This window comes from Clupea harengus, chromosome 1, assembly GCF_900700415.2.
Source record: "Clupea harengus chromosome 1, Ch_v2.0.2, whole genome shotgun sequence".
Lineage (NCBI taxonomy): Eukaryota > Metazoa > Chordata > Actinopteri > Clupeiformes > Clupeidae > Clupea > Clupea harengus.
This window is the reverse complement of record NC_045152.1, coordinates 777589-800056: the sequence shown is the minus strand read 5'-3', so window position 1 is coordinate 800056 and position 22468 is coordinate 777589. Positions and strand designations below refer to the sequence as shown.

General features: G+C 44.2%; 2 protein-coding genes across 3 annotated transcripts; both read right to left on the bottom strand.

Moving 5' to 3' along the window:
- Positions 1-426: 426 nt before the first annotated feature.
- On the bottom strand, positions 427-10946 carry zgc:195001 (uncharacterized protein LOC567531 homolog). Its single transcript, XM_031568054.2, has 5 exons — positions 10762-10946; positions 3536-3568; positions 1678-1740; positions 1301-1440; positions 427-834 (listed from the first exon to the last, which is right to left on the bottom strand). The coding sequence occupies exons 1-5, from the start codon at positions 10811-10813 to the stop codon at positions 427-429; spliced, it is 696 nt and encodes a 231-aa protein (XP_031423914.1). The 5' UTR covers positions 10814-10946.
- Positions 10947-16128: 5182 nt separating this feature from the next.
- emc10 (ER membrane protein complex subunit 10) lies at positions 16129-22468 on the bottom strand. 2 transcript variants are annotated; one of them, XM_012824658.3, is made up of 8 exons: positions 22337-22468; positions 21920-21977; positions 21697-21809; positions 21405-21518; positions 21085-21269; positions 19029-19122; positions 18143-18245; positions 16129-16435 (listed from the first exon to the last, which is right to left on the bottom strand). In XM_012824658.3, the coding sequence occupies exons 1-7, from the start codon at positions 22433-22435 to the stop codon at positions 18159-18161; spliced, it is 750 nt and encodes a 249-aa protein (XP_012680112.1). In that variant the 5' UTR covers positions 22436-22468; the 3' UTR covers positions 16129-16435; positions 18143-18158. The 2 variants fall into 2 exon arrangements, with proteins under 2 accessions (XP_012680112.1, XP_012680111.1); XM_012824657.3 differs by lacking the exon at positions 18143-18245 and having other exon boundaries at positions 22337-22467.

The window sequence follows — 22468 nt, the reverse complement described above, 5'->3', positions numbered from 1 at the left end:
CACCCTGTTCCCCTTTTTTGTTCCTACCATGTAAGCCACTACCACACTAATGCTTAAAGGTGCAATAGGCAGCATTGTGTAAGACGAAGAAAAAATGTTGAGGGCATCGAGTGGACTTAGAATTTCCTTCAGGCACCAGATCCAGTGTCTGGTATTTACGGACACAAGTTGTCAGTTAATCTAAACAGGTAATTTACGGAAGGCATTTCCTGTGGGACACAGGGTTTTTACCTGGGCTGTTGTTGTTTTTAGCTTCACTGCCAGTAGAAGGAAAAGCTGCCTATTGTATCTTTGAACAAAAATAACCTCTCCTCAAATTGCGGTCACAAGCTTTGCCACATTCCTCTATCTCTAACTATATCTCCCTCCCCCTCTCCCCCTCTCCCCCTCTTCCCCTCTTCCCCTCTCCCCCTCTCCCCCTCTTCCCTAGTCTTTCTTACAGATAGTGCAGGAGGACTGCCTTCCCACCCAGAAGCCTGGGAACACCTTCTGGCTGAAGGTTGTCTTGAACTGATGTAGTAGCTTGACTTCCTTCGTGCCCTCTGCGTTGGCCTCCACCAGGAAGAACTTGATGATGCCCGCCGGCTGGTCCAGGTAGATGCCCATGGTGTTGCAGAGGTTCTCCTGGATCACCACGTTCTCGCCGTTGTGCCACACGTGGTAGTTGGAGCCGGCCCACCCTGCGCCCCATGACGTTTCGTTCTCGCCGAGGCCACAGGGCCCGTCCTTGATTTTGCGGCCACTGCTTTCCAGGGCCAAGCCCAACACCACCCAGCCGTCGTACTCCACCTCCCAGTAGCCGCGCCAGCCCTCGATGCCCTCCTTGCACAGCACCTTTAGGGAGAGGAGAAGGGGGAAGTTAACAGGGAGTGAGGGAGAGGAACGCTGCACAGCGAACGATTGACAAAGAAAGAATTTCAGTTTCAATTTACTTGAACCCTCTCCCAAGAGCAACATTACCTTGTCATAAGCATGTCAAAGCAGAAGCCCTATTCTGTCATTAAGTCATCATGACTGTCCAGCGATAGCCAGTGAAGTGGCATGTTACCACTATTAAAAAACTGTCATGACAGATCTTAGGATTTTAGATTGTGCTACAGCCTATGTTAGTAGCTTATCAGCTGTCAGCAAATATGAAAAATGAAAGTTGTTTACAACATTTAGATGACACCGCTATATCACTGATAATCATGATCATTTATATACTGTATGTGCCGGCTGTATTGATATATTTATGACATGGTTATGCCAGCCTCGTGTCAGATGGGGGTTAAACTAGAAGTGTAATCGACACACACACCTGGGGTGAGTCTTCATATCTCTCTGGTCTGTCCAGATAGGGGCACATATTGTCTGTCATGCGTGCCACCTTCAGACCTCCCTCAGAAATCCACAGGACCTTCTGTGCCGTTCTCTCATCCAGGGAGACTGGCGCCCAGTCTGTGTGTGAGAGAGGGGGGACAAACAGGAGGAGGAAGTTGACAAAAGAGTGTCAAAGAGAGACAGAGACAAAGAGGGATTGACCACAGGGAGAGGAGGCTAGGTCAGGGGCTCTTTGATTGACAACCTCTCCCTGGTCATGCACATGTGGGGAGGGAGTCAGCGAAAGGGATTTAGCATCAAACACACGGCAACATGGCCCCTCAAGTGTTAAAGAGCAACATTACAGTTCCGTACATTTCAGCAGGTCAGCTCTCATCTTGGGTTCAGGGATGTTGGGCTCATATTCTGGCGGCTTTTCTGTGATGGAGTGAAAGAGAGAGAGAGAGAGAGAGAGAGAGAGAGAGAGAGAGAGAGAGGGGTGAGAGGGGAAACAGAAATAGGGTGAAAAAGAGAGGTCATCGAAGTCTACACAGTGATCAGTTGATCCAGCTCAAATGACAACACCTTTCCAGCGGGTAGGTAGGAGTGCTTCATATAGTATGCTCTTAATCCTCCCCATTCACACCAGGAAGGAATCGGGTAAGAGTGGGAACGGGGTGGGGGCATCTTTGAGGTGATAAGCGAGTATACAGAGAGATGTGGAAGGTGCTTATGTACTGTTTCAGAGCTAACCTTCAGAAGCCAATCATGGGAATAATCATCATGTCTTTATCACAACTCTAGGCATATTATCAGAACGAGCGGTCTCACACACACACACACGCACACGCACGCACACACACACACACACACACACACACACACACACACACACAATCATCATATCTTTATCACAACTCTAGGCATATTATCAGAACGAGCCACACACACACACACACACACACACACACACACACACACACACCACACACACACACACACACACACACACACAATCATCATGTCTTTATCACAACTCTAGGCATATTATCAGAACGAGCCACACACACACGCACACACACACACACACACACACACACACACACACACACACACACACACACACACACACACACACACACACACACACACACACACACACACACACACACACACACACACACACACACACACACACACACACACACACACACACACACACACGGTCTCACACGGGCCCTTTCCTCCCCCTAAAGTGGCCAGCCAGTTGTTTCTCCTGGTCTCTTTTTAAAAAAAGTGAAAGTTTAAAACAATAACCCCCCAATATTTACAACCCATAAATGGTACTTAAATATAGTCATGTTATTAGCATGTGCTTAAGTGTCAATGCAGACACGGAACAGGAGAGAAAATAGCCAAGGTCACTTGCCGGCTAATGTTTATAGGTGAAGGACTAGCATTACTAGCATTACCAGCATGACCAATACAGTGGTAACTATTGCTGCCGCTTTACAGCTAGTCATATTTTTTTTTACAGGGAATTCAGGTAAGCATAGACACCTGATACCATCCCATAATATACATCTTTGTGGAAAGTGGCTGGTCAGGATATGTCATCTTAACATTGCACTACTTGCATAATAAATATGATATTAATTACATTAAAATATGTAAAACAAAGAGTAGGGGAAAACGACTTAATCTTAAAATATAAAATCCTACTTTAATCCTACCCTATTATTTATTCATTTATTTACTTACTTACTTGTGTGTTTGCTTATTTATTGTTTGGTTTGATTTAATTCAAAGTCCCAGTAATCTTTGCAGAATGGTACTTAAAAAGCTCCAGGAATACTGTACATTGGAATATAAACATATTTCCATATGTTTTTAATAGAGACTGGGGATGAAGTTGGAAAGTGATTTTCAAGACAGAAAATAGTTACAAAGAGGCATTAAGGGATATTAATCAACTTCATGACACTCAGTCCCCTTTGCATGTGACGTGTGTTGAGAACATTTTTTCTGTGTTTGCCACTTGTTGGATTCCGTTTTGGAATCTGTGCTACATGATTTGCCCTAGATCTCTCCCTTGTCTCTCTGGGGCTTGGTGATGTTTTTCTCTTCATAACATTCCATAAAACAACCATTCCCATGATTCTTCTCTTACATCCATGTCCATGGTGTCTTTTTCAGTAGTTTCAATTATATGTATAAAAAAAACCCACATTACCTACTGTTGCAGCTTTCTTTGACGATCCTCTTCCTGCAGAGGAGAAACGGTGAGAAAATATGTTAATGGCATTGTGTTTCAACTCTGGCAGTGCAGTGCACATTCACACCGTAAAGGATATCCTTTGATAGCTTTACAGCTCTGCTCACAACTGATTGGGTAATAGTGTACTGTTTCCCCCCCATTTACTAGTCTTCACTTCCTTTTTTTTTTTTTTTTAAAGTTGTCCATACATTTGGCATCCATCTCTCCTGCTTCTCTTTCAGTGCCCTTTCTATCTCTGTCAGGGTCTCAGTCCCTCAGCTGCCATCTCTCTCAGAGTGTCACAGTTCAGAATGGCTGCTATGTTGCAGACCTGTTGTTAGCTCTGATTCATGTAGTTTAGTCATGCCACAGGCAGGTAAGGTTACCGGGGAAAGGCATACGAGTCCTAAACTCACATTCACCACTCACACACATCACAGGCACTGACACTGGATTCTAAGAATACACTTTGTGTCTGTCTGCCACCGTTATTTATGCTCCTTTGACGGTGGTATGTTTGTGTTTGTCAGCCCCTGAGCTTTAGATTTTATCCCTGTTACTGTATGACCGTGTGTGTGTGTGTGTGTGTGTGTGTGTGTGTGTGTGCTGTGCTGTGTGTGTGTGTGTGTGTGTGTGTGTGTGTGTGTGTGTGTGTTTAAGTGAGTGTGTGAGTGAGTGAGTGAGTGAGTGAGTGTGTGAGTGAGTGAGTGAGTGAGTGAGTGAGAGTGTGTGTGTGTGTGTGTGTGTGTGTGTGTGTGTGTGTGTGTGTGTGTGTGTGTGTGTGTGTGTGTGTGTGTGTGTGTATGTGTATGTGTATGTGTGCGATTGTAACAGTTGCATCTTGGGCTTTCTTGGTAAACACAGGGAACTTTAGTCATCTGTCACCACCTGCTGCTGCGTTCTTCCACGTGTGACGTTCGCTCAAACTTGAACAAACTTGCCAGCTCCTACGCCGTTGTGTGTCCCCACTGAACCCTTTGTTCTCCCTTGTTGTCCTTGTGTCACCTGTTTTGCGTTCGCTCTTCTTGTGTGGCTTCCAAGCACTTGCACCCAAACCTGAGCTGTGAAGCCCCTCCGCCAATTCATAAATTGGGTTGAGTTATTTTTTTGTAACCGTAAACCCGTAAACATCTCTGTGAACCCCACAAATATCACAAATACCTGCTTTCATCTAGACAGACACAAAACTGAGTGCTCTGCTTTAAATAGGCTTATAGGGTCTGAACTGCCGGCCAGCAAACATACATCAGGGAATCGTTTCTGCCTACCTAAGATGTCTCATAGTCAGACAGTCACACACTCAGACCCTCTCCATTTTGGGAAATAGAGGGGGGCTCCCTGGCTCTTTTAAGAACCCTGACCTGTGACCCCACTTTCACTATGTATCTGTACGGTCACAGCATGTGTGTGATGTGCAGCGTGGCAGAACATGAGGAGAGAGGGAGAGAGGGAGAGAGGGAGATTATTTAGGGGACACCACATTGGATCGGATGGCCAGGCTGCGTGCTCCTACAACCAGTCACCTGATCAGGCCTCACTGGTTACTGCATAGTGGCGACTAGAGAGAGTCACGAAACACCACTATTTTCTTCCTCCTCCTCCTCCTCCTCCTCCGATTCATGACAGACCACCGCCTCACTGGGAGCAGGTGGATGGAGAGAGGGTGGTGGGACGACAGGGGGGTTGGGGTGGGACGACGGGGGTTGGGGGGGGGGGGGGGGGGGGGGGGTATGTGGAGTATCTGTCCATCATTGATCACTGCCTTGCCGCCAATGTCACCGCAGAGACGTGGCGGTCAGCTCTTTCAGCGCCGTGGCCGTGGCGAGGGAACACAGAGTCCCCGCAGCTGTCCCGGAGGGGGCTGGCATGGGGCCGGAGAGGACTGAGCTGTGGGAAGGGGGTAGGAGGGGGTAACCAGACCTCTGTTCCACCTTACAGGTCATCCCGGTGATGAGAGAAAAGGCGCTGCCATTACTTGGTACCGCATCACCTGATCAGCAGGGATCAGAAGTTCGGACGTAGAACTAGAACACGACTCGCTGTGCCTCCGCCACAGTCAGACAATACAGACAGACTGAGTGGACCTTCCGCAGCCACTGCACAGCATTTAGCGCACAATCACTATTTCCTCACAACGTGTTATCAAGATAATGATCAAAGCTCAGTCACACACAATTACACCCCCTCTAAATTACAGCGCTAGAGTTCATTACGCCCCTGAGCCGTCACAAAGCATTCACTAATACACGTAAATGAGATAACGCGCAGGGAATGTGGCACAATTACCAGACTTGGCTTGGACGTGGAGTCAGGTTACGCAAGAGATTTAAACTCTTGAGTCTGGACTCTTACCATGTGCAAAGACAACTGGAGGAATAATGACATAAGGTCATGGAGAACAAGAGAGAAAAAGAGGGAGAGAGAGAGAGAGAGAGGGAGGGAATGAGTAGGGGGGAGTGAGACTGAAGGTTGTCAGTCTAGGCACAGTTAATGGAAGGGTTGGCTGGGATTGTTGCTGCTGACAGGCCAGTTCATCCGTCATGCCTTCTTTGAATCTACCCTTCACTGTTCTTCCATATATGGACTTAAAAAGAGAATGATGGTGGGAGAGGGAGAGACAGAGTGGAGGAGAAGAAGACAGGAAGACAATCACAAATTGAAAATGAAAATGAGCATCATATCCAAATTTGTCTCGGGGCTTGTATTTTGGTATATGTAAACGAGCTTGTTTGAATTTAACATATTTGAAACAACTCGTGCTCTGATGAAGATGCACTAGATGAAAATCGTTTAGATTGGTTTGGTCTTTGCCCTCTCTCTTTCTCTCTCTCTCTCTTTCTGTGTATGTGTGTGTGTGTGTGTAGTTGTCTTGAGGATTGCCTAATGGATTATTTCAACTTGTCAGCTCATCCTTAAAATCCTTTGTCATTGTTTGCCTTATTGTGCAGGATACTGAGATAAGGATATGGAGAGAGGAGCTCCTTGTTATTATGCAAACCTGCATGACATTGTGATGTTGCCTGTACTGTACTGATTGTACTTGATTTGTGAGTATACTTTTATGCAATATCTTGGAACGTTGGTAAAAAATAGTTTGACACTATCAGTACACCTATGATATTTTCTAGACGTATAGGATGTACTGTGTAACCCTTTACCACAGAGGATGTTTTGTTAAATTGAAACCAACAGAATCAATCTGATCTAATAATCTATCAGTCCGTCCACAGTCTCCTTGGGGTCACTGTGGGATCAATGCGAGACCAGGTTTTTATGTGCTGTGAGAATGAAGGATGATCTTGGATGGGGTATGAGAAGGAGTGAGGAGGGGGTGAGTATGTGTGTGTATGTGTGTGTGTGTGTGTGTGTGTGTGTGTGTGTGTGTGTTTGCACACACATTATCCTGGGATAAGCTCCCTCTCCCTCTGAAATCCTCTCTGCTTACAGTTGGATCAGATACAAAGCCTCACACATATATCCACCTCACACAGATATACAGATACTCGTGGAGATGAATGGGGTATCGGAAAGATGGAGGCATAAGGAACAACAAAGACGGGGGTGGGGGGTGGGGGGTGTGGGGGGGGGGTGCTTTAGAGAATGCAGGACATGGAGAGAAATTTAAGGGGAAAATATGCTACAAGGACAAATCGATACAATCAGTGAGAGGAAATCATTTATCACGAGATAAAATTTGAAGTGATCATTTAAGTAGGGTTCAGCCATGCAGGGAGAGTGGTCCTGTAAGGCTGTTCTCAGTTGGACTGTTGCCAAGCCCAGAATGTGTCATTGTCTCATAAACCATTCAGGGGTCCTCTCCATGTACCCGAATTACAGGGCCGAATGTCTTAATGTGGCACAGCTCGAACATCAGTCTCCCTCTGTGATCCCCCGTCTCCATCACAGCCGCCCGCGTTGTTGACATCAGGCGCTTTCTGGCACTTGCCCTGGGTCGCACAACCCCACCTGACTCAGTGGAAAAAGAAACTGTTTGTTTTGGGTAAGGATGAGAAGCACCTCTATGTTCTCCAAATACCAGACAACCCCTCCCCTATGAACACCCCACTTCCCATCCTATCCTATCCTGACATCCTGCAGAGTTATGGGTCAGGCTGGATCAGGTTTTCTGATACCAGTGACACAGAGATATATGGGGCTGGAGGGAGATCAAGCTTCATCCTTATGGTCTGTGATATGAAGTGTCAGAAAACCTCATGCTGTGCCCGTGGCCCGTGATGAGACGGCTGGAAAAATATCACATCACATAACGACAGATGAATAAACAGTGAGCCCCCCTCCCCATGTTGGTAAAGTGAGGTTTGGGTGGGGAAGGTGGTGAGGTCAGCCCACTCTGAGAGAAACCACGGGGAAATATGACGATTAATTGAACTACAACATGATAATTGAACTACAACATCGAGCATACAAAATGGCTGCCCATGACAACTTAATGGCTGATGAAAAATGAAATGAAAAAATCCTGATAAATTGTGCTGGTATGTGTTCCTCTATGGTATGCCAACTGCATCATTTTTGCCATCACCATATTAGCAATCAAGATAAGGTCATTGGGTGATCCATGTACTGTCCCTTAAGGAATCAAAAGGCCATAAATAATATGAGACAGCCAATTTACTGCCAGGGAGTTGAATTACTCTAGACCTTTCCGCACCTCATTATGGCCACTGCCAAGAGAACAGCAACGATACAACAGGCAATCCTAGCCCACAGACATACTTTCATCCCATCCACACTGCCTCAGGACACACTAACACCAAATAACACGACGAGACCCAAGACAGGATGAAGCAGTAAAGCAGAATGGAGGAGTTGATAACGATGAAGAAAAAAGGGATAGAAAAAGAGTGAGGGAGAGAGAGAGAGAGAGAGACAGAGAGACAGAGAGAGAGAGAGAGAGAGAGAGAGAGAGAGAGAAAGGGGCTCAACCATGGGGAGATGAATGCCTGGGAGGTTGGGGGGAGGGTGCTGGAGGGATGGTTGGGTATTCAGTGGATCATTGAGATGATTAATGAGCAGCAGAGCACTGGAACAGGGTGACATGTAGAAAGATGTTTGGCACGGTGTGCGACAGCCACAGGAACATGAATAGCACAATGCAACTTTATACCAACCGTCTCTGATGCGCCCATTAAACACATCGTAAATATTGCTCCTTTAATAACAGAATGCATTTCTATCAAACTCTATCTATCTGTCTACCTCTCTATCTATCTATCATTCTAGCCACCTATTTTTCTCTATGACTCTTTCTGCTGCTCAGTCTATCTGCCATGTATCTGCCTTTAAGTCTTTATATCTAATCTCTCTCTATAACATTACATTCTCAGAATATAGATGTTGTGTAGGAGAGCTGGCCAGTAAGCTCATACAGACATATGCACTATCAGTCAGATAGGGACATACAATCAGTCTGAATGTATGGCGAAGCATGTGACTGTCACGCAAGTCCTCTTCACTCTCTGAAATGTTAATCGTACTGAGAACCTCCGTTTATGTGTATGGAGTTGGTACGTAGGTGCATGTGTATGGTAGTAGGCATATTGACTCTGATAAGAATTCCTCCCAATGTTATGGAAAATAGAGGGAATACATAGGAATATGGACTGGTAAAATGCTAGCATGTGGCACCAGAGATTAACTTTCTTGGCATGGTGAAGTATTTTTTCACAGCCTATTTTTCATTTGTCTTAACCCCTCCAAATAAGTGGTACTATCAATTCACTCTTTCCGAGAACCGACACCAAGACTGGGCGCTTTCATCCTCTTGTCCCGAAAGTCTGATTATATTGTCTAAATTGGCCCGTGTAATGTATGTAAGTGTTGATTAACAGGAGGACATGACCAGAATTAAATGATTTTGATAGTCTCCATGCTGGCTTACATAATAAACATTTCACCGAGCAATACAAATAACACATGGAGATAAATAGACAATGACGGAAGGACTTGGAGGGAGTGATCACAGAATGATCTAGAATGTATGATCTAGAACAGAGTTCCTATGACTATTATCGGATTCCTACCACCTTTAGCTCCCCCCGCTCTCTTAGAAGAAGAAGAACAAAAAAAGATAGCTCTGAATGACAGGCAGGGTAAAGAAAGTCATGCAGACAATGAGCAAGGTGCCCTTAGTTCAGGCAATCAGTCAGAGGGCTGCCTAGATGCTGACTCCTGCCGAGGGCTTGACAACCTAGGCTTGAGCTGCACGCATAGCTTAGGCGCTTCTCTCCCTGAAGCGGTTTTGTCATGTGTCAGCTCTAGTGGCTAGAGTTTGACAAACATGGCAGTGGGTATCAGCGCTATATGTGTAGAATTTGCACAACCACTATCTTAGAGGGTGCTAGGGTGGCGTCATAGTCTAACTTTCATCTCAAAGAGTTCTTTGTGGTGGTTTAGAGGAACTGACTTTACTTACACACACACAAACACTCATACACACACACACCACCTCACACAACTCCTCACCCTCCATCAAGATCTTATTTCAGCTATCAGGACAAAGAAATGGATATCTAGTATGACAGTTGAATAAACAAATAATTGATCACATGATACTTCACATACTCATAAATCAATGTGTGAAGAGATTAAAATCCCACTGCATTATGATTTATGTATATTTTCTAGTAATATGAGATTGAGATGAAATATCACATAAGAACACCAAATAACTTCTCTAAATTAAATAGATTTGTAAAATAGCTTATTTGATGCCAGAAGCAACTACATATTTAAATCATATATAAACATTATGGTTAGACGAGACAATGTGCATTTTTCTAGTGATATGGGATAAAAATGGAATTTTGCATAAGAGCACCACTGAAAGTCTCTAAATGAAATACATTTATAAAATTAATGAACTGCAGCCAGAATTAAACAGGTGGCAATTAGGTATGCCTTTTAACTAATTTACTAACAAAATGAAGTTATGCACAGATGCAAATAATGAAAATTATAACCAACTGAGAAGTACTTATTATTTCTAATAGCAAAGCAACATTACATTAGTGTCTCAACAAACATTTAAAAGGCAAATTAGCTGTGGTCAATCCATGCCTTTAATGGACTGATCTGTGATGATAGCATTAAATTCCACACAAATGAAATGTAACATGTAATGAACATGGCTGAGAGCCCACAGGCAGCAGAGCTGTGCTTGTGCCCAGGCGAGCACTTACCTGTTTTCTTGGGCTCAGACATGATACCGTTTGTGCCTTTACTGCTGGGCATGGCGATGAGAGATGGGTCCCCAAAGACAGTCTGACCGACGTATTCTCTGCTGCTTACTCTCTTATGCTGCCCTGGGACAAAGGCGGCGGGAGGAAGATGAGTTGAAGGCTTTGGAGGCAAGTGGGTATATGTGTGTCTGGGGTGGGGGGTGGGGGGTGGGGTGTGTGTGTGTGTGGGGGGGCGGGGGGTGGGTTGAACTTGAGGGTTGGAGGTGACGTGATGGTGACCATGGCCTTGATCCTGTCACCTGAGACTCTGGTAACTCAAGAGTTCCTTCAAAAGGAAGCGGATGGATGGAGGCAAGTGCTGAAGTCATGTTACAGCACACACACACACACACACACATGCATGAGATGGAGAAGACTAATGGCTCAACATTTGGGGCAACAGGGAAACAAATGCTTCAGTGGTAGTAGAGCTTATGAAATGGGGAGTTTATTTTGCCTGTGATTATTCAATGTTGTTGAAACATGTATAGTAAATATATAGAGATTATATACTCTATATACCGTATATATATATATACGGTATATAGAGTATATAATCTCTATATACAGTATATAATCTCTATATATTTACTATACATCTTTTACTATATATAGATAGATAGATAGATAGATAGATAGATAGATAGATAAATAGATAAATAGATAGATAATTGGTAAATAGTTAATTGTTTATTAGCTTAGATTATTCTAATTATTTATTACATTATTGTGTACATTTATCATTGTTTAACAACTTTTCTAGTATACAGAGCCTTTTGGCACAACCTTGGTTTATTTAATTGCGCTCAGTGTAGGGTCTTAATAAGAGTGTAACTGATGCAAGACAAGTTAAATCACTCGACTCATAGATCCTTTCATCATTTAATCTAGGTCACTATTTATGACCGTGGTCCAAATAACCATCGTGCCAAAGTTATATTACAGTGTGCGAAAAGCGGGGCAGGTTATACAGGGTAAAAAACACGCAGTGCATCTGGTGCTGGGGGTTCGGCACATTTCAGTGATGCCATCACGGCACTCTTACACCCTGACACTGTCACAGGGAACAGCCCTGGAGGATGGCATCCCTCGCTGTTCCCTTACTTAGCCCTCTGTCCTTCAGCGTTTATTGGATGTGCTGTACGTTTTGTCCCATACAGTATGTGTGTTCTGCCCTGCTTTCCAAGTATTTGACATTCTGTTGTTCGAATGAATAGGAAGGATAATGTGAAGTACAGCAAGAGGTGCAGGTAGAGGTGTTTAACTGCTACTGAGGTGTACTCAAAAGAGAGGCATTATTCTGTTAAATCCACAGGTGACACTACTAAAAGCCGTGGAATGGCTTGGCCGCTTTTGTGTTCACCACTTGTAACGACAATTATCATCCTGGCCTGCTTCCTCAGTGACCTACTGTACGCCCCTGCCTGGTCTACATTCTTTGGAGACGTGCTATCTTAAATTATTACTGAGTGGGAATTTTAATGGGTCGCATCTGTGTATTTAACGCAGGCCTTCAGAAGCCCAGATATGTTTAGCACTGTCAACCACTAATAAATTCACTGTCAGCGGATAGCGCCTCAACCCAGACCCTGTGAGCCTTCTGCACCCGGCTCCAAAATGTATCCATGTTGGGGGCGACAGTGGTACAGGAGGTAGAGAAGTCGTTTAGTAAGCAGAAGGTTGCTAGTTCGATTCCCTGTCGAAGCGTCCTTGAGCAAGACACTGAACCCCTAATTGCTCCTGATGTGCAGTGTGCCATCAGTGTAAATGTAAAATGTGTATACATTGTAAGTCGCACATATGTAAGTTGCTTTGGATAAAAGCGTCTACTAAATGTAAATGTTTGTATCCATGATTGTATGGAACATATACTGTATATCACATATGCATTACATCCTGCATTACCCTACAGCTCTACTGCTTCCATATGGGATATTTACAAAAGCCTTGTAAGCTGTGTAGAAATGCCCCAGTGTAGAAGTCATTCATGTTGTAAGCACTATGATGTCTTTGTATGTATTTTATGTTTCAGTGTGTGTGAGTGTAGGTGTAGGTGTGTGTGTATTTTTGCCTCCGCTCACGTCTGTTAGATGGATGCAGGATTAAAAAGGCCTTGTGTTAAGCAAGGTTGGGTGGTGCATTCGTACTAAGTCTCTCCATTTCCAGTAGGCACCCTAGAGGTGACCCATGAATTCGACGGGGTTACATGAGAAGGTCACGATTCACAATAAAGCCAAAGAAAGGGTAACACCAAAGCATTCCTCTCCACTCCTTTCCTGATTCTGAGTTCACACTACACCTGACAGATCAAAGCGATTTCCATTTTATTTTTGATTCATATGTAGTGAGTATTGTTATACCCTAAAATGTGACAGGAGGTCCTCCCTTAGCCAATATTTGTAGGCGTATTACAATATTCAGAGTTGGTTCATGTGACCTGCAGCAACTATTCTCTGTCTGTAGGGAAGAAGTTGTATCACATAATAGTCAAAAGGATTGCTTCTGAGGTAGAGATCATTTTACACTTTCGACTTCAGGCCTGAATAAACAAACATGAATTTTTGAGAGTACCGACACAGTGCAAGACCTGAAAATAACAGCCTTTACACCCATCCAACCAATCGCTATGCTTACTTAAGAGCTGCGAGCTAATGAGGATGAATGCCGGAGAGGTCATGGTCAATATCAGGAGTTGAACTTCTTAGAAGGAATTAACCCCTGTTCCTGTTTTGTTCAGAATGCAGACACGCACTGCTATTAGCAGAAATCATAAAGCAGTGTAAAATAGCCATCCCAGAGCACTCCTAAATCACTAAGCATCTGAGGCACTGAAGCCCTGGTAGGCGCTTGCTGTCATGGCAACACAATTGGTCTCCAAGTGACAGGAAGAGATTTACGGGAGCACGTTGCATACAGCTCTCATGTGTGACTCAGTCTCTTTCTTCAGCACTCCTCTGTTCTCTCCTTCTTCTGTCCTTTGCCACCATCTGTGTAGCCTTTCATCTCTCTGTTGTAGTGGATGTCCTGTAGATCTTTCTTTTCTGGCACAGGGAGTAAAAGTTTCCCCACAGCCTTAACAGGGCTTTCATCACACAGACAGTGATGATGACCGATATGAAAGTAGATCGGTTGTCTGCTGATGATTTTATAAAGAGATGGTAGTGCAGTGTACACAAGAGCCACAGACCTTTCTGATATTAAGCAGAAAAACGAATCAAGCACTTTCCATATATATGTTTGTAGAGGTCGTTGTGGGACAATGAATACAAACATCCATCTACATCACCATTCACGACATGATAGACACTGGACAGAGGGGAGAGGAACCTTTACTTGGGTTCGGGTCACCAGTAGAATAGGCTCTTTCCGTTCTGGTGAATTACGCTAGCAGGTTAGTAGCTAGTGTTTCAATGTCAGTTGAAATAGTGCATGCAAGACACAGTCATATCACTTTCTTTGTTTTATTCACTTGAAATAAAATGAATAAACTTTCAGAAAAAAAGCCTCCTCCTCTTAATGCAAACAACTGAAATAGTAATTTTGAACATGGGGTGGAATTCAATTCCTCAGTAAAATCAGTATGTCAATACTAATGAAAAATGTAGAGGGTCTGAAAGATCTGCGGATATACCCGCATGATAGAATGCACAAGATGTTATACTTTCTCACCTAGTTCATAGTTTCTTAAGATTGCATGTAACTGACTCAAATGGTCTTCCCATGGTTCTCTCTCATAGACAGCCACAAAAGGCTAATCCAGCCACATGTCCTTGTGTGTGACACCGCATTAGGCAGAATTCTTGACGGACACAGCCCTCCTATGTCTCGGTATCAGCTTCTCCTGGCTTCTCAGTATCGGGGCATTAGTCAGGCTCAGTGTTGATAGGCCTGCTCTGACAGGGCCTGTTTGCAGGGAAAGGGGGAGAAGTTGCCCAATCCTGCCCTCCTGGCGAGCGGTAAACAGCCTCCCGACAGGCAAGCTTTGGGCTGTATTTAATCTCGCTAGGCTGAACTATTCCAGATATGTCTGCAGCGCATTACAGGCGTGTACCTATGCAGTAGCTGATCCTGGCATGGAAACTGGCCCTGATCCTTTTTTGAGATCAGGCCCAGATGCTGTTCTGGTTGTTGTAACCGTTAGCATTCAACAGTCAACTCCCTGAAGTTGTTTACACTAATTACACGCTATGTAGCTATGTGTGCTGGTCGCCCCCCTTCAGCTGCACCCCCCCCCTAGCCAGACATGCCTCTGTACCTCTCCATGTATCTCTTTACAAACTGATGAACCTGTCACTCATTCTCTCCCCTCCATTCAGCTCTCTTCTTACCCTCAGCTGTTGCCTCATTTCGCTTTCTCATTTTCGGAAAAGGAAGAGAAATGACATGGATAGTGGAGGAGAGACTGACGTGTTCCTTTCTGTTCAGGGACCATTACAAGTCTCTTGGCAAAGCTGGGACCCCAAGGCTGAGATTTAGCGCGAGACAGACCACTGGTGGCTGGAGCTTCCCTGACGATCAGGGGTTACATGACAAGGGCCAAAAGCCTACTGGGATTGCAAAGACAAACAGACAAGATGAGCTGAGAGATTGACTGGCAGGTGACGTACAAAGATAGAACATTTCGGAGCACCATGCTGAACACGTTGCCCAGAACATTCTGTGAGCGATGCAATTAAGCAATGACAAGAATATGTCATCTCTTCCCCTACCATCATCACCACGCCTAGTTTCCGAAGCTAAAGGCACACAGGGAAACAGTTGGGACAGCTGAGACTTTCTGCATGCATTAGTTCATATATATTATATTCCTTTTCTCATGCTTAACTAAGATAATTCTTCGGATCAAACTCATGAAGCAGGGAATCATCTGCCGTTTGCCATTTCCATATGACATACAGTAGTAGGAACTCATCTGTGTTTACAGTCAAATGATAGGATCAGATTACTGAGGAATTCTAATTTAGACTGTCGTGTTATTCCTGTTATCTCTTACTCTCTGTGTGGTAGGCATGGATTAGTTGACTCGCCGCCATCACAAACTCAAGCTTTATTCCCACAAGGCCGTCCTGGTACGTGTTGTAACAAAATGTCAGTTTTTGTCAGTGCAGGAGAGGGAAGAAGGGTAAAGGTGGCACAGGAGCTGCATAGGAGTGGGGGAATGAACCAGATAGATGACCTAAATGAAGGAAATACTTCCATTTCGTTTCACTACACTAATGGCATTCCGCAACTTCCTCTGAAGCTCATTTCAGTAACTCCCCTTCTCGCTTTAAGTAGGTTATGTGGCAATACATTTTTTTTTTTATATAAATGACATGAACTCACACATACTTTAAGAGGAGTTTAATTCCTTTCATTAGTTACATCAGTAATAAAAATGCAATACAATTCAAATCTTGGCAAGAGCCCCATGGTCTTGTGCGAGTGCACATTTAATTTAAGTTAATTTAGCTATCAGTTATCATTCATTCAGCATTATATACACACAACAGGAAGGTGTCCACTCATGCATGTCACATCGCCATGGCGATCATCGGCCACCTCCATTGGCCGCCCCGCCGCCAGCCCCGCCCCCAGACTGGTCTTGTGCACCGGACATCATGAGGAAGAGGACGAGGGGAACGATGTACATCCACTACAGAGAAAGAAAAACAGAGAGAAGGACAGGGGAGAGAGAGAGAGAGATAGAGAGAGAGAGAGAGAGAGAGAGGAGATAGAGAGAGAGAGGAGAGTGTGGTGGGTAGGTGGACAGGCAGAAAAAGGTGTCAGAGGGAAAGAGACAAAGATTAAGTTTTGGTTGAATGAAAGGGAGAAGGAGAGACGTGAAAAAAAATAAAAAGATATTGAGAAAAAGGAGAGGGAGAGGGGAAGAAAAAGTAAGTATGAGATTAGCCAGGTGTGTCATCAGGAGTGCCTCAGTGTTACCCTGGTTAGATCAGGTTGTTCCAAGAAAGAAAGAGAGAGAGAGAGAGAGAGAGAGAGAGAGAGAGAGAGAGAGAGAGAGAGAGATGACTCTAGAGGCTGTTGCTGCGGTAGCTGGTCATTACTGGAAAAGTCATCCAATCATAGGTGATCCCAGCATTGTCCCGGGCTCTCCAAGTTGGTGACCCAATCAAATTTCAAAAGCGCCCTTTAGAACGGCCAATCCACCAGCCTGATCTAGTAGCCTGTGCATCAGACCTGAGGTGTACTAAGAGACTCACATCACCGTGGAGAACAAACCCAAACTGCTGAAGGTTGGCAGTGCTGTGGTTCTCTTGTACACACACCCAGCTGAGGAAGCAAGTGAAGTTGTCCCCAATAAGCCCACTCCGAAGTGATGGTACACACAATGTTCCCCTAGCAGCGGTGACACCAAAACACCACTCCACACCAACATATGTTCTTTTTTTCCCCTTCAAAATAAATTGCCTGTGCAGTTTTTCTAAGACAACTATTCTCTGTCTTGAATAAGGCTGAATGACTACATGAAGCTGTACCACAAATAAATGGTGCATCTCATTTTCCATCAGCACAAAGTGATTACTAGAAAACAACATTCCTTTCCTCAATATAGATAAACCGTGAAATGTCAGAAGCAGCTTGGACACTATTGTCTTGAAATATTCCCTAATTATGAGAGTAAATAGCAGGCTTAGTTGGCATGCTTCCTTTCAGTGGTTCAGGCTGGCACCTGGGATGACACATGGGCACCCATACCCCCCCCCCCCAGCGGTGCCACCCGGCCCATCTGAAAGGGGGCTTAGTGGGTGAAGGATATGCCGGGTGTCACTGATTGGGGATTAGATGCAGCAAGGTCTCTAATGGCTTCATTAACTGATTGGTGATTCCCACAACATAACAGAATGACTCCCCCGGTCCCTCTCAAAGCCACTTCAGACAGACAGGAAGGAGAGGGACAGGGAGACAGAGGGGGAAAAGAGTGAAAGGCTGAGACACTGAACGAGCGCTGGGTCACACTGCAATGCGAGTCAAGATTATAAATGGCAAATTTGCATTCACATCATATTTTGATAAGCTTGTGCTTTTATGTATGGCTTGCTCCAAAACCTTCTGCATGACAGTATGACTCAGGGGAACAGAACATCTAAAGACCACACATAGACAAGCAAAGCAAGGGCAAGCAACTTAAGACATTCTGACTCTTATTCACCCACTCACTCAAACGGACACACACACACACACACACACACACACACACACACACACACACACACACACACACATACACACAAACACGCAGTGACTGGGTGAGGATGGTGACAGTGGCACGTGGACAGTGTCAGCATGAGTGTGAACACAGAGCGTGAGGAACTGAAGTGAGCCAAGGTGAGACCAGTACTTGAAATGAATGGGAATCAGCTCTGCTCTCTGTCGCCCCCTGCTGGGGGCTGTGCCGAACTGGTGGCCATGAGGAACACTGCACCGCCCAGAATCAAATACCACTGGAAACACAGCACAGACCAGCACAGAGTCAACACAAAGCACAGCACGGCACAGTCGGAAGCTCTCAGTCAGCAAACACAGTCTATCACGGAGACAACAGACTACGCTACAGGGGCAAGGAAAACACACAGTCAAGACACAGGATAGCTTACATTCCATAGAGTTTACACAGGATACTATCCACATATAGGGTGATACACAATCTATAGAATGTTTAGGTGCACAGAAAGGATAAAAATTGCACTCAAACAGGACATCAGTGTCAAAATCGTAGGACTGAAATCTGTGTCAAAATCGTAGTACAGTCGAAGGATGGAAAAAGGTGGCGCAAAACATTGTGAAAGAAAATGGTTGCATAGGCTAGATCAAAGACGAAACACAGGGGCAGAGGAAACAGACAGGTACAGAATGAACCAAACAGGGAGAAGAATGAAAGACAATGCATTCAACAAGAACACTCAACACAAACCAAGACACTCCTTGTGGATGAGGGAAAAGATGAAGACTAACTAAATCACTCTATTTTTTTAATTCCCACTTGTTCTTCAATGGATGTATTAAGCGCATTTAGGCCAGTAATTCATCTAAATTCAGGGGAAGAAAATAATTACAGAGTGTTTGGGGAGGATGAATAGTTTTTCTAATTTTCAATTCAGTCAGTAAGCTAAATTATATGGGGCCTTTGCTAAGTCTTGCCTAGCTGCAGCATCTGATAATGTAAGTTGTAAATAATGGCAACATGTGTGTCATTCTAGATATAACTGGAGTGCATGCACACTTACATATTTCGCAAAGAAGGACTTTTGCTCCTGTGGATTCTTCACTTTCTTCTCCATTTCCATCTCCATCCTCTCGATAAAGAACGCAGTCTCTGGCCTGAAACAGCGATGTAGAGGTCAAAGCCAGCCAGCCAACCACAGACCAAGAAATATGGAACAATGATTGCAGGTCACCAATCATAGAGCTGTGCAGACATTCATGTTTCTCATCCAGCTGATCAGACATTTGTATTTCTTATGTGTTTGTTACCCACAATATTTACAGACTTGTTCTGCATTCTGGAACATGTGAGGTTGTAGTTTCGAATTTAAGTTTACCAAATTATAACATGTACATCGATGATGTCAAGGCTGATTTAGGCTACTCCGACTCCGTTATGGATGGGCGGGTGGACGGATACGGACGGATACGATAGACTCTTTTTCGTTTATGGTTCTCCGAAGGCTGTGGGTGCTGAAAACAATTCACCGCCAGAACAGTAGGTGGCGCAACGTTTTTTTGTCGAAGACGAGCTTAGAGAAACCTACCCGATGACGTCTTTGTGTGTAGAAATCGTCGATAGTTTATTTACCTCCTCCCAGCTGTCGTTAGCCAGACACGTAACTATAGGGGGTGCAGCAGGTGCAGTCGCACCTGGGCCCGTGGGTCTTGGAGGCACGTAGCATTACATAACAGACAGTGTCTAATGCTATATATGCACTTGAAAAGGCAAACTTATCTCCATCAGGGTAGGTATTATTTCTGGGAAAAATAGTAGCACTCTGTAACAAAATTATATGCTTATCTTACATACACTATAGAAACTATTAAAAAACGATTCAATGAAATGAATACGTTCTTATTTAAAAAAAATATCTTGATAAGTACTGAAGTCAACGTGTCTGCTTCACATAATGCAGAAGTTAGTTTGTGAGAATAAAATACATCACATTTAGGATAACAGCCTTCTTCCTGTGGCGGGAATTTGTTTATGTCCTAGCTGTGACAACGCGATTACAGGCGGCAAACGCATCATGAAGCAAGTTAAAAAGAAACTGTCATCTGGAGAGTTTAAAACGATACAAGGGGAAATTTACTGTATGGAGATTTTTCTGTCGGATGGAATCATAGTAGATGCAGATTCTAATGAGGCTGTTGGATATGTCCAATGTAAGAAGTGTGAAGCTTTAATGAAATATGATTGATGTCATCCTCTTTCTCCACAACAACATGGATTAAACCTTGATGGTTGGACTATGTAGATAGTTTTATAACGAACGTTGCCGTGTACTTAACGTTTTTAAGAAAAAAAATGATATTCGATGGTAAGACTTGTTTGTTGTGCCTCTTCTGGTGTAGCATATAACGTGAGTTTTATTTAAGCATAGCAGATGCCTAGCGTGTGTAATGTGTAGGCTATTTCATTCTGTTCTTGCAATGTGAATAATTTAATTTCAATATGCTTATCTCCCTCTTGTGCCCGCTTGTGCGTTTAATGGTGCTTGTTTGTGTGAGCGAGTGCATTTATCTGTTGATGCTCAAGTTTAATAAAGGCAGGCTATTCATAAAAAACGTACGTAAATGTGTCAGTAGTATGAACAGTTGAGACATTGACTCCGTGGGGCTCGGGTCGGGTTTGGACAAAATATTTGAATTGCTGTCGGGCTCGTGCGGGGCTCGGGCACTACTCTGTCGGGCCGGGCTCGGACAGAAAAATGCAGCTGATCCACACTCTATAACAGAATAGGAACAGATATGGAATGAAACAGGAAATGATGTCGTTCGGAAATGATGTCGTTAGCGGACCAATCACAGGGGTATCCGTAGGCTATCCGAAATTCGGACGGATAGGCAGGAAAATCAGGAGGTGCACGTCGAGCTCTCCGGGGCTCTCCGAGGGCGTTCCACCTTGGAGAAGGCGTTCCCATGTGTCCGTCTCCGTGAAAACGGAGTACCCTAAATCGGCCTTTAGAGATAGAGGTATAATACCCACTGTAACGTACTAGGATTTTGTTTGTGTTCATTTGTCCTTGCAACCTTAAAGAAAAGCTAGAGGTGTCAGAGAATGTGCTGACTCACGGGGGAGCGGTGACTGGACCCATGACACTCAGTGTGGTGTTAAAAGACTCCAGGTCGACCTCGTCCTCCACCTCAACTCCTTGACAAGACCCAGGTAAGGTCACTATGGAGACACCAATGAGGTAGCCAGTGACATCAGTGTGGAGGGTGATGATATCACTCAGGTGAGACTCCACCAAAGCACACTGTGGAAAAAAAGGAAAATATGTCCACATACTATAATGAAGAGGATATTGTAACACAATAATGATAGAGGCCTTACCTAGAGTTTGTTTTTGTTGTTATTGTTCTTATTGTTACCATTGGAAAAGAAAACATACCGCTCTCACAAAAGCTGTGAGGTAGCCATCTGTCTGCTTCTCTGTCTGTCTGTCTACTTGTAAAGCCACTCGGGGAACTCGGATTCTGTAGAGACCATCCACAGCAGCAACTTCCTACATCACAGAGAGAAATCAAAAGTCAAATATGTTTTTTTGCCTAGTACTTCTGTGCATTCTCTGTTTCAACCTTTTAAACCATGTTTAGATTTCAGTGTTACACATTTTCACAAATGTGTAAAAACACTTACGACAAAGCATGAAGCTGCCTACACCCATCCCATCCGTCTCTCACCTTCAGCATGTTCCTGTCCTCCTCTGAAAGATGACTCTGGGAAATGGTGACACCAGTCTCTCTCCCAGGTCGCAACTCAAGTGAGCCACGCCGCCGAAACCTTGGCATATCATCTGAGTAGGAGAAAGAGACTTGATGCTAATGTAACTGATACACTGACCATTGTAGCTTCGTTTATGTCTACACTCGCTTTTACGGTTCACAATGCCTTCGACAGACTCACCTATTTCAAAAGAATGCTCGAGGGGCACAGAGAAGTCCGTATCCAGAGCATCACTTGTCTATGGGGAAAATACATTTGGGCTTACAATTAGGGACATTCAAGAGTACGCTCAACAAGACGGACCAAGCTACGCTAACACCAGCAACCGACAAAACGTACACTACACCTGACAGTTACATAACTTCGACAAAACAAAACTTTATGACGTTTTTCTTTTTAAAAAACGTCTTCATGTTTAAAAGTTCGTTTAAACTGGCTGTATTGCGTCCAACTGGTATAATTCGCGTTAAATATTACAGATTATGCTGTTAGCTGAATAGCTAGCAAGGAGGTAAATTACAGGAACATCAAATGCAGCTATTTAGCCAAACGAACGTCTGCATGATCAAGGATACCTGCATTCATTATTTAACTTACTCTTCTACCGAGATTGCAGTTTGCATATTCTGTACAAAATAGCAATATAATTGTTGACAGAACCGACAGAGAAATGTGTGGTGGTATCGACGAAGCCATTTTGTTTGGCGTAGTGCAGGAAGGAGATAAGCA

Coding starts and splice junctions, on each gene's coding strand:
- zgc:195001 (XM_031568054.2), bottom strand. CDS start 10,813: ATGCCCAGCAGTAAAGGCACAAACGGTATCATGTCTGAGCCCAAGAAA. Junction 3,569..10,761: donor GTCTGAGCCCAAGAAAACAG/GTAAGTGCTCGC, acceptor TCTCCTCTGCAG/GAAGAGGATCGTCAAAGAAA. Junction 1,441..1,677: donor GAGAGCTGACCTGCTGAAAT/GTACGGAACTGT, acceptor TCTCACACACAG/ACTGGGCGCCAGTCTCCCTG.
- emc10 (XM_012824657.3), bottom strand. CDS start 22,435: ATGGCTTCGTCGATACCACCACACATTTCTCTGTCGGTTCTGTCAACA. Junction 21,810..21,919: donor CGAGCATTCTTTTGAAATAG/GTGAGTCTGTCG, acceptor TCTCCTACTCAG/ATGATATGCCAAGGTTTCGG. Junction 16,436..19,028: donor AGTCCTTCTTTGCGAAATAT/GTAAGTGTGCAT, acceptor CTTTCTCTGTAG/TGGATGTACATCGTTCCCCT.